Below are 11,185 nucleotides of genomic sequence, written 5' to 3'. Positions count from 1 at the left end.
AGCCTTTGCCTACTATCTGCCAGTGTAAACAAATATTTTCCTGCTGACTGTGTCCATACATGTCCATGTTGGCTGCACCAATATATTCCAGTAGTCCCACGCAAGAACATATGCCTTTTGGCTTTGTCTTTAATGCCAGTAAAAAATGCCATGTCCCAGTAAGAAAGTGTTCTTACGTTGCCATCCTGGCCTATATTAGTGTTGCAACGATGTAGGCCAGAATGGCCGCGCAAGAACACTCATGCTGGTTTTGCTTTTAATTTCAGTATAAAATACCATGCCACAGTAAGAAAAGATGTCCTTGTTGGCTGCAGAAATGCCCACACCCATCAGCGTATAAACACATTGGCCTTGCCCTGAACGCCAGTTAAAAATACCATGCCATGGGTATGACATCATCATGAGACCCCATAGGTCATGTCATCAAAGAGCACATTTCAGACACACATTCAGTTTGTTCTTAGTGTCTTTATTATAGTGTTACTGGGTGAGCATACAGTACAGGAAGTGGCATTCAGGAGCAAGGGGTGGGAAACAATATCAGTGCATGGGAAGGGGGTCGACAACATTCTCTGGCAGGTACGGCCTGTGACCCCCATATTTAGCTTTATCAAAACTATGTAGCACCTTTAGTACAGGCAGGAAGGGGTAAGAACAGTGGACATAGGTGCCAGCTTTCTCATCAGATTCAGTCTCTTTACAAGGACTTCCTAAGGATAAAGAGAATTAAAAATGAGCTCATGGCGAATGCCCTTCGACAAACGATTTCTGAACCAAAGAAAGAGAAAACGGAAACCAGTGTAAAGGAAAGACAAGACTGTGGGGTTGGAGATAGAGGGCGAGGGAAAGATGGGGGCACCAGAGGAGGACTATAAAAAAAAAATAAAACCGGAGAATGGGAGGGGCTTGCTAGGTCTTCAATTCGAAGACATCTCCTATCCTCAATGCTTTTTTTTTAAAGACAACACTGATAAGGAAACTAAGAGGGAAAGTGCAAAGAGGATGAACAGAGGGAGGCCGACCCCTCACCCCTATAAATTAATGCTGGGAGGTAGAGACAGGTTTCCATAATTAAAAAAGAAAATGTGCAGCAAAGAGCTTTTACATTTTCGTCTAAAAAAGTAATTTTAAAAAAGCCATAAAAACCCAATAAAAACTTGCATAGAAATGGACTCATGTTCATTTCCAGTCAGGCACGTCTTCATAAAGCCTAGGACCAATGGCCACAGACTAAAGCTTCTATGGACTGAGCCATTCATAGCACGACTCCTCTAAGATCCCACCATGCCCCGCGGCTGAGCAAGGACTGCAACTCCAAGCGCGGAACCCTCTGGGCGGCGCCCACACACACTCCTAAGCCTTGGTCCGATACTCCCCAAAACCCGGGCAGTAGCTACTGACGCCACCTTCCCTTCTCCAGCCTCCTCTAGGCGCTATGCCAACACACCTTTGCTGTGGTCCGCAGTTGCTGCATGCCATCCTTAAAACAATGAAATAACACTTGTTCCCGTAGGGTCTGTCAACGAGTACCCGCCACCTCCCCTTGACCTACCAACACGAAGCACTTTTGCTCGGAAAGGATTTAGAAGCTGCTGGTTTCTATGCAACCAGAAGTGACCATGTGAAGATTTAAAAGCAAAGTAACATTTTAAAAAAGGGATTATCTAATAACCCGGCATTTACTTGAGAACCCAATGAAGGCACTAGTATCCTAAAAGTGTAACACAAGCCCAGCGAGACACTGTGTCCCCTCAGAGCAGTCCGAGGGCCCGGCCACAGCTACACGTCCTCAGGTCTGACTCCTGGGTCCCTTTGAGGGTCATTTGTCCTGAGATTGTCCCCACAGTGACGGGCAGAAGCTAGTCCCTCCTTCTCATGAGAGGAGATGGAATTGACTGCGGCATAAATACAGGGTTGGATGGGTCTTCCCTGGATTCCCATTTTGGCACAAACTATTTAACCTGAATACGTTACATATGTACAGGCAGCCATGAGTTGCAAGGCCATCCAGTGGCGAGTCAACAGGAGGCGTTTATCGCAGCAGTCCTCTGACTCAATCCAGTCTGTCCCCAGTGAGATGTACTTACTGTGCAGTAGGCACAGGGTTGGGCAGGCTCTGACCCAGTCTTCCATGGCTCACATCTTGCAGCACACCTAGACTACAAAATGCCCCAACACTGCCCTGTGCCCGTTCCCAGCGAAATCACTGCCCCGCGGCTTACAGATGTGACTCACACCCCACTTTGTCCGCTGTGGGAGGAACTTACCCTCACCCACATACCGAGTTACATGGGCCCGGACTGGGGCCACACAGACAGGGTTAGGATTTTTGACTCATCCCTTAGCCAGTTTTGGGAGAGCTAACCACACACAGCGTGGACACCGCTTCTTCGGTCCTTGGTGGAATTCACCAATCATGGCACAGATATGGAGATTGTGTCAAGCAATCCCCTTCTATCCCCAGCCGGATGGACCTTGCATGAATATAGGGTTTTGCATCGCCAGCCTGTCCTTAGGACTAACAGACACCACTGCTCTGCTTGCACGCAGGTAAGGATGGGATGTCTTCCTTCTCCAAAATAACAGCTTGGGTAGAGATTCTTGGCATGCATCAACATTAATCGAGTGTCCAGGCGGTTTGCATGTCCAAGTCACAACACACTGCATGCATTCAGGAAGGATAAATACACCAGCATTTCAGACAGTCTTATCCACAATGAGACATTCAGTGGAGTCAGAAAAGATACTAGGCTCCGACATGTCCCAATCAGGCATTCCGAATGGCGGACCAGGCAGCAAAGCCTGGGGGTCCCTGGATGGTGAGACACCCCGGCATATTGTTCATGGCACCACCCTTGGGTCTACATCCTTCCTCTGAAAGGTGATGGCATTGTTCTCATGTGGCTATGACCTTATTGCAGGAATGAAGGTATTGCGGTCACATGTGGCTTCGACGCTCCATCAGAATCACACAGCTGCCTCGGAGGACCCTCTGAAGCTCCACCAGGATGCAATGTTTTGCCTTCACCTGTTGCTCAGATGCCCTAGGAGGACACCCCGAGACGGGTTGCTCAGATGCGCCGGCAACGTGATGCCCTCACCAGTTGCTCCACCAGAATGCACAGAGATGTCCAAAACAGCTGAGCGGATGAGCCACCAAAGTGAAGCACGATCGCCTCATGCTTAAACCAGAGTGCATGAGAATCCCCTCACGGATTGGCCGTCAGGTTCACATTAGAACAGTGCCCGGGCGATGCGCATTCCTTTGGATTTGATTTTCGGGAAGGTGGCACTGAGCTCAGTCCTGTGGCGCGGCGGTGCCTGTGAAGGGGCTAATTGGCCCTTGCGTCGCAGAAGGAAGTCACGGCTGGAGGCGTTCATGGCGTAGAAGACATTGGCCGTGTTGGGGATGGACAGCTCTGCGGAGGAAGGAGAGAGAGAGAAGAATTAGGTTTGTGTGAGGCTTCAAGTGAACATCAGCTTCAGCACAATCCTTACAACCTCCAGGCACACAGTGATGCCCCCAAGCCATCATTCAATTATAGGGGTGCAAGCCAGACAGCCACCATTAAGACGAGGGCTATAGTGCCCACAGCGTCCAAGTGCCCTACGGCTGAGAGATGGCCTGGACATCTCCGAGCTCCAAGGTGGCAATCTTCAAATTGCTTTCATGTCCCAGGGGTTCAAGGTCACTCCACCTCTCATCCGTGGGGTACAGCCCTTTATTTTTAGTATTATTTATTTTTTAGTACACATGTAGCCGAATTGGCTTTGTATATAAAGAAACAGACACATCATATATGAAACCAATTACCAATAAATAGTCTATGTTCAATAAAAACGAACGAGATGACAAGAATGTCTTTACATTTAAGATAAAACTGGAGCATGTGGAACACACAGTGGGGATTGTTGCCCTCCAATTGCATGTCCCTTATTAGTTCCGTTTCATCGCCTCGTAACCGGTCAATGTATTGGGTGCATTTGCCCTGCAGTTCATAGAAGCTCTCACAATGAATTAAAATGTGTTTCATGGATTCTATTTCTTGGTTACCACACAGGCGACATAGTCTCGCTTCTCTTTTCAGATTCAATTGAGGCCCCCCCTCATGTCAAGCAAGGTCGTGACATTGAATTTCAACAATAGGCATTGGCAGATAAGACTACTATCAGGGAAGGCCATGATGTAACTAGGAACCTGTTCGCGGTACAGCAATTAATTGATGAAATTGGTCTTAGTTGCCAGCTGTGTCACGCCTGTGCATGGTCATTGTTTTAGTCATGGTTTCGGCACTAAGATGGAGGTCAATGCCTGATGGCCAAATAGCATTTACTTGCATACGTGTACCTATGGTGCCAACATGACCGTGGTCATCTAGCTTTTTGAATGTTTTATAGACTTCTTCTGAAACGGTGGCATTGTCAAGGCTTTTCATTTTTTACAACACACGGCCATTCTTACAGGGAACAGCAATACCTTTCTGTTGAAACTCAAGTCTGAGATATTCGAAAGACAGATTACAAGGCTTCCTGAACAACAACCTTAGTATTTTTGATTCAAAGTTAAGCGTGACACAAAATTATCTCGCCATCCTCAACTCCATGCACCATACAGGGATGATGTTTGTCCTATACAACAGTAGTATTGTGTAAATCGACCAGCCCCCATGTCTACCAATGAATGCACTTAGAACATACAAGACTTTCATATAGTTGAGTACACTTGCATCACAATGGACATGCATGTGAGATCACCATCTATGCTCACACCGAGGTACTTGTAGTTTTTTATAATTTCAATGTGTCTCCGATTAATTTTCCATGTATAGCAGAAGGGCATATTTATTGCTGTTCTAAATACCATTATTTGTGTTTTAGTAGTGCTCATCTTAAGCCCATTTTCAGTTGCATAGTTCCCAGGGCGTCCAGTAGACACTGAAGTCCCTTCGGTGTATAGTCTAGGAGGAGTAGGCCGTCTGCATAGCTTAGCCAATTCAACAAGAGTCCCCGAATGGGACTGGACGGACCTCGGACAGTCGAAAGGTGTGAATGAAATCTGCCAGGTATAGGTTGAAAAGCGTGGCAGCAAGTTTGCAACCTTCTTTAGATCCCGTGTGTGTGTGGATTGGGGGCACACAGTCTGCCCTTACTATCCAGGCGCACCCTCACACTAGTGTTTTGGTAGAGCAGTTTTATCATTGTCAGCAGACCCATTGGAATATGCCAGTCTAGCAGTTTCTGCCATAGGCGGTTACGCAATATGGTGTCAAATGCTGCATTAAAATCTATATCCGCCGCATGGCAGCTGGTGCCTTTGCCAGGCATGGTCCACTACTGTCACCAAGGTAAGCATGTTATCTACAGTTCAGGATTTTTTTCGATATACGGTTTGATTGGGGACGAGAATGTGGAGAGCTTTCGCCCTGGTGACTGGGGAGGCTTTCAAGAGTGCCTTACAGGTGCCATCAGGTCCGACAGCTCTTGATGTATTCAGCCCAAGGATGGCTATGACGTCATCTATTGAGACTTGACATTCCCATTTTGCACATGTGTTGCATATTTCTGTACTTGAAGTTTCTGGTACTCCTAGAGTATTTGAGATATGGGTATACCAGCTAGCATTTGGTACACAATTTATTTGGATATCAGTTTTGCAACTACTTCTCACCACCTGCCATATCCCTGCGTTATTCCCTAACTTAGCATAGGAAGCAAGCTCTTGCCATTTTGGTGTCTCGCTGCGTCTTGTGTGTGCCCGCGCACTTTTGCGCTGTTTTAATCTGCAGGGACGTAGCATTGGTGGATTGGCGGTTTTGTCCCTCCAATAGGATGGCTGCAACAGGTTTCTGCAATCCTCTTTTTTCTCATGTATTTTAAGGTCATACGCTCTGCTTTTTGGGAGTGAGATTCCAACGCTCCGCCATACTCTTAGCATCTCCGTTTGCTGTGCATGGTTTCTTCAATGTGTCCCATTACTATAGCAAATGCATCGATAAGTTGCAGATCTGTATTTAGTGGGGAATTAGTATATGGTATGCTATATAAACTTATTTCAGATTCGACAAGAGTAGTTGCTCTTGCCAAGTTGGTGGGTTTCCATTGGATACAATGTATGCCCTTTATTACAATGGACTCCCATGAGAAAAACACCTTCTCCTCCTGGAGCCCCAAGGCCACCATAGTCAGGATGGACTCGCACCTACTTGCTGCAGAACTTGCTAAATGAGAAAGCAGCCCTTTCCAGTCCCTGCCCTCACACCCATCACCAGCATCCCTCACCATCAGGGCCCTCTCCCCCGCTAAACACTTACCAATCCAGCTCAACAACCCCACAATCACTTGTGTAACGCCCTGTTAACTGCAACCTCACCATTCTTGACACGCACATGACACACCCTCACCGTTGACACCCCTTCTCACAGGACATCCCTACTCCAGTCGCACACTGCTTCAGTGCCACATTATTGCCCCCGCAATGTCTCCTCTTTCCCATGACACCCCCGATCTTCCCCAGCCTCCCCTCTCACTCACTGTGGATCGCTTCATGGGCGCCCCTTGGCTTTCTGTGTGCAATGGGTGGCGACTTGCGTATGGCAGGGTTCACTTCCCTGTGTGTTCCTGAATGTGTTATAGTCTAATGGGTGTGCACATGTGTGTGTGTGTATATATATATATATATATATATATATATATATATATATATATATATATATATATATATATATATATATATATATATATGGGATACATTACTCACCGTAATCGTATTTCTGATGCTTGTATCTGCTTAGATTCACATGCTGTGCATAGGCCGACATCTAGTGGAAGCTGCGGAGTATTACAGTTTGTTTTTCGAAAGTCGAAAATGGGCGTCGACACAGGCGTGCCAGTAATACTATCCCTAGTGTGACGTTCACTGTACCCAAGATCCCTCACGCGTGTAGGATCCTCAGATTGTATTTTTTCTGACATGAGGAAGCATGAGGAGTAGCGTGAGTACAGATAATCCAAGCAGATAGACAGAAAGGTAAGACTACAAGCAATCATGCGCCTTCTCTCGGAGGGGAGGAAGGGTGGGTCGCATGTGAATCTAAGCAGATACAAGCATCAGAAATACGATTACGGTGAGTAATGTATCCCTTCTGAGGCTTGTGGAATCTGCTTAGATCACATGCTGTGCATAGATTAGCGAGCAGTACCAGAAGAAGGAGGTGGGATGTGAGAAGGGTCATGAGCAAACAGGTGTCTTAGAACCGCTTGTCCCACTTGTGTATCTGTCTTGGAATGAGTGTCAATGCAGTAATGCTGAGTAAAAGTGTGAATAGAGCTCCAAGTAGCCGCTTTGCAAATGGTGTCGAGGGGAACATTTGCAATGAAAGCCAGAGTGGCACCAATGCCTCTAGTAGAGTGGGCCCTTGGCGTAAAAGGCAGAGTCTTTTCAGAAAGAGAGTAACACAGCTGTATACAGTTGATAATCCACTTCGAGATAGCGCCCTTAGAGACGCGATCCCCCTCTCTGCCTGTAGCTACGGAGACAAACAGTTGATCTGTTTTCCTTAGCGGTCTGGTTTTATTTACATAGTATAGGACCGCCCTACGCACATCTAGGGTGTGTAGTTTCACCTCAGCCGAGCTTTGCGGGTTTTGGAAGAAAGCCGGAAGCTCGATGGACTGGTTTACATGGAACTTGGATATGAATTTAGGTGAGAACCTAGGGTGTGTGCGTAAAACCAGTTTGTCCTTGTGGATAGTAAAGAAAGGATCCTGCACTGACAGAGCCTGAATTTCACTGACCCTTCTTATGGAGGTAATGGCTACTAAGAAGGCCGTTTTATAAGTCAGGTGTTTGAGACTACTTTTATGCATGGGTTCGAATGGGGGTCCCATGAGCTTAGCTAGCACCACGTTGAGGTCCCATCCTGGCGGTGGGTTCGAAATAGGAGGGTGAAGTCTCTTTACTCCTTCCATGAAGGCTTTAACCACTGGTACTTTCCACCACGAGACCTTGTTATGGGATGTGGTGTAAGCCGAGAGGGCTGCCAGGTGTACTTTCAGCGAGTTAAAAACCAACCCTGCATCCAGCAGGTGGAGCATGTATGTCACAACGTTGGAAGGAGTGCAATCAACCGGGTTGATTTGTTTATTCTGGCACCAGATAACGAATCTTTTCCACTTATCAAAGTAACAGTGCCTTGTATTTGGTTTCCTGGACTCCTTTAGAATGTCCATACACCTCTGTGGTAATTTGAGATGTCCAAACTCTATGACTTCAGGAGCCATGCTGCTAGGTTCATAGAGTTGGGTTCCTGATGCACTGTTTGACCCTGTTGCTGGGACAGTAGGTTGTACCAGGCTGGGAGTCTGATGGGCTCGCACACCGCCATCCTGCGTAGGTGTGGAAACCATGGTTGTCTCGCCCACATGGGAGCAACTAGGATGAGCGTCATCGATTCCTTGTTCATTTTGTACACCACCTTCCTGATGAGAGGAGTTGGTGGAAAAGCGTACGCAAACATCCCTGACCAGTTCATCCACAGGGCATTCCCTTGGGAGTCCGGCTGGGGGAACCTGGATGCAAATCCTGGGCATTGTTTGTTTTCGCTTGTGGCGAATAGGTCTATAGTGGGGAAACCCCACTGAGAGAAGAGATCTTCTACTACGTCTCTGTGAAGGACCCATTCGTGTTCTTCTGGGAGGGAGTCTCTGCTTAGAGCATCCGCTAGGGAATTGAGCTCCCCTGGAACATGTTGCGATGACAGGAAGATGTTCCGTCTGAGTGCCCATATCCATATTTTCTGGGCCAGCTTGGACAGATTTGGCGAACGAGTCCCCCCTTGCTTGTTCAGATAGAACATGGCTGTCGTGCTGTCCGTCCTGATCTGCACCGACAAGTTCAGTAGATGGGGCTCGAACGCCTTTAGCGCTCGGAATACTGCCAGAAGCTCTAGCAGATTGATGTGGTTCTTGGCTACTGAGTGAGACCAGAGACCCTGAGCTGTGTGGTGGAGAAGGTGAGCTCCCCACCCAGTTAGGCATGCATCTGTAGTCACCACGGCTTGTACTTCGGGATCGTAAAAGGGTTTCCCCTTTGCGAGATTCTCTCTTGTCCACCAGTGTAGGCTTTGTACGAGTGTTGGCGAAACGACCACTAGATCGTCCCACTGACCACTTGCCTGAGACCACTGTTTCGCCAACCATTCCTGCATGGGACGCATGCGCAGACGCGCGTGGGGGACCAGGTAAATGCATGACGCCATCATGCCCAGTAACCGCATAGCTTTGCGTACTGTTATCTGTTGACCTGACTGATAAGGCGGAATTTGCAGAAGTATATTGCGAATTCTCTCTTCCGAAGGGAAGGTCAATCCTTTCTGAGTATCTAGGATAGCTCCTAGAAACTGTTTTGAGGTGCTTGGCACCAGACTTGACTTTTTCTCGTTGATAGAGAAGCCTAATTCGTGGAGGAGGTCGATAGTCCTCTGAATGTTTGACCTGCAAATTCCTGGGGTTTCCCCCGTTATGAGCCAGTCGTCCAGATAAGGGTACACCGGGATTGCCTCCCTGCGTAGGTGTGCAGCCGCCACCGCCAGTACCTTGGTGAATACCCTTGGTGCTGAAGCTATCCCGAAGGGCAGTACCTTGAATTGGTAGTGGCGACTGTCCACCTTGAAGCGCAAGTACTTTTTGTGCGCTGGGAGCATGGAAATATGAAAATAAGCATCTTTCATATCCAAGGTTGCCATGTAATCCCCCTTTTTTAGGAGGGGGATTACCTCTTGTAGCGTGGTCATACGGAATTTTTGGGGCTTGACATACTTGTTGGCAGGCCGTAGGTCCAATACTGGGCGCATTGTCAAATCTTTTTTTTTGGCACCAGGAAGTAAGTTGAATAGATACCCTTGTTTACCTGGTGTCCTGGGACGAGTTCTATCGCGTCCTTTTCTAGCAGAATGGCGATCTCCTCGAGAAGGATCCTTTGATGCTCTAGGGAGTGCACTCTTTGTCGTGGAGAATGGTTCCGGGGACGCTGCAGTAGTTCTATACAATATCCTGCGGATACTGTTGACAGCACCCATCTGTCTGAGGTGATCCCTTCCCAAGCTTGGGTGAAGGTGGAAATGCGTCCCCCTACCGGGGTTGCGTGACAAGGGACCCTGAACTGAGCGTCACTGTTTTGGTGGAGGCGTGCCACCTCCTTTGTTGGGGCTGCCTCTGCCTCTTCCACGACCTCTCTTGTTACCCCTGCCGTAACTCTGGGTAGACTGCTGGTTGTTATTCCATTGTGTACCCTGTCCCTGGGCATAGTTGCCTCTTTGTGAATTTTGGCCGCGTGGGCGACGAAAATTACTGTTCCCCCTCTGGTTAGGGGGTTTGTTGGTAAGCTGGCCAAGGGATTTGAGAGTCTCATATTCATCTTTGGCATTTTTAAGTGCGTCTTCGACCGCTTTCCCAAACAATAGGTCGGGTTCCACTGGCTTGTCTATTAAAGAAGCCTGGGTTTCTGTCTTGAATCCCGACTGCCGTAACCACGCATGTCTCTTGATAACAGTACCTTCTGCTATCAATCTCCCTGCGTTGTCAGCGGCGTCGAAAGTTGCTTTTAAAATGCAACCAGACACGGCTCTCCCCTCTGCCGAGATCCGAGCCAGCTGGCCCTTTAACGGTTCTGGAGCAGAGGCAATGAGCGCCGCGACTTCTTCCCATTGATGGCAATTGTAACTAGCCAACAGGGTGGTGGAGTTCGCAATCCTTGCTTGGTAGGCGGATGTTGAGGCTACCTTCCTGCCAAACCCGTAAAGTTTTTTGCTCTCCTTGTCGGGAGGAGCTTCTGATGAAGATAAGGGCGTGCCAGCCCTTTTTCTAGTGTTGGTAACCACTAGGGAATCTGGTTTAAGATGTCCCCTTATATACAGAGGGTCAGACTGGGCTGCCCGGAAAATCTTCTCAATTCTGGGGTTGACAGCTCTGGTGAGGTTAGGATTCACCAGGGAAGGATCTATTCTTCGTTGGATGGATTTGAGGATAGGGATGGTCTGTGCGACCGGTCTTCTCTCTCCTACAAACTCCTCCGCGAAGTCCCTTTCCTCCTGTACACCGTGGGTGTCGATGTGGAAGTGTTCCGCTGCTCGAGCGAGAACCTCGTTAAGGAGGGGCTGGTTATCAACTGGAGAGTCGGTAACTGGGG

The 11,185-nt window shown here is 48.0% G+C and overlaps 1 protein-coding gene across 5 annotated transcripts in view; it reads right to left on the bottom strand.

The window, feature by feature from the left end:
- Positions 1–448: 448 nt before the first annotated feature.
- Positions 449–11,185, bottom strand: part of RGL2 (ral guanine nucleotide dissociation stimulator like 2) — a 309,124-nt gene continuing 298,387 nt past the window's right edge. For all 5 annotated transcript variants that reach the window (XM_069635222.1, XM_069635226.1, XM_069635225.1 and 2 more), the window contains one exon: positions 449–3,419. In XM_069635222.1, the coding sequence (XP_069491323.1) occupies positions 3,235–3,419 (185 nt within the window). In that variant the 3' untranslated portion in view covers positions 449–3,234. The remainder of the gene's footprint in view (positions 3,420–11,185) is intronic.

This window comes from Ambystoma mexicanum, chromosome 13 (genome assembly GCF_040938575.1).
Source record: "Ambystoma mexicanum isolate Mex_15411 chromosome 13, UKY_AmexF1_1, whole genome shotgun sequence".
NCBI lineage: Eukaryota > Metazoa > Chordata > Amphibia > Caudata > Ambystomatidae > Ambystoma > Ambystoma mexicanum.
This window is presented reverse-complemented; position numbering and strand designations above follow the sequence as displayed.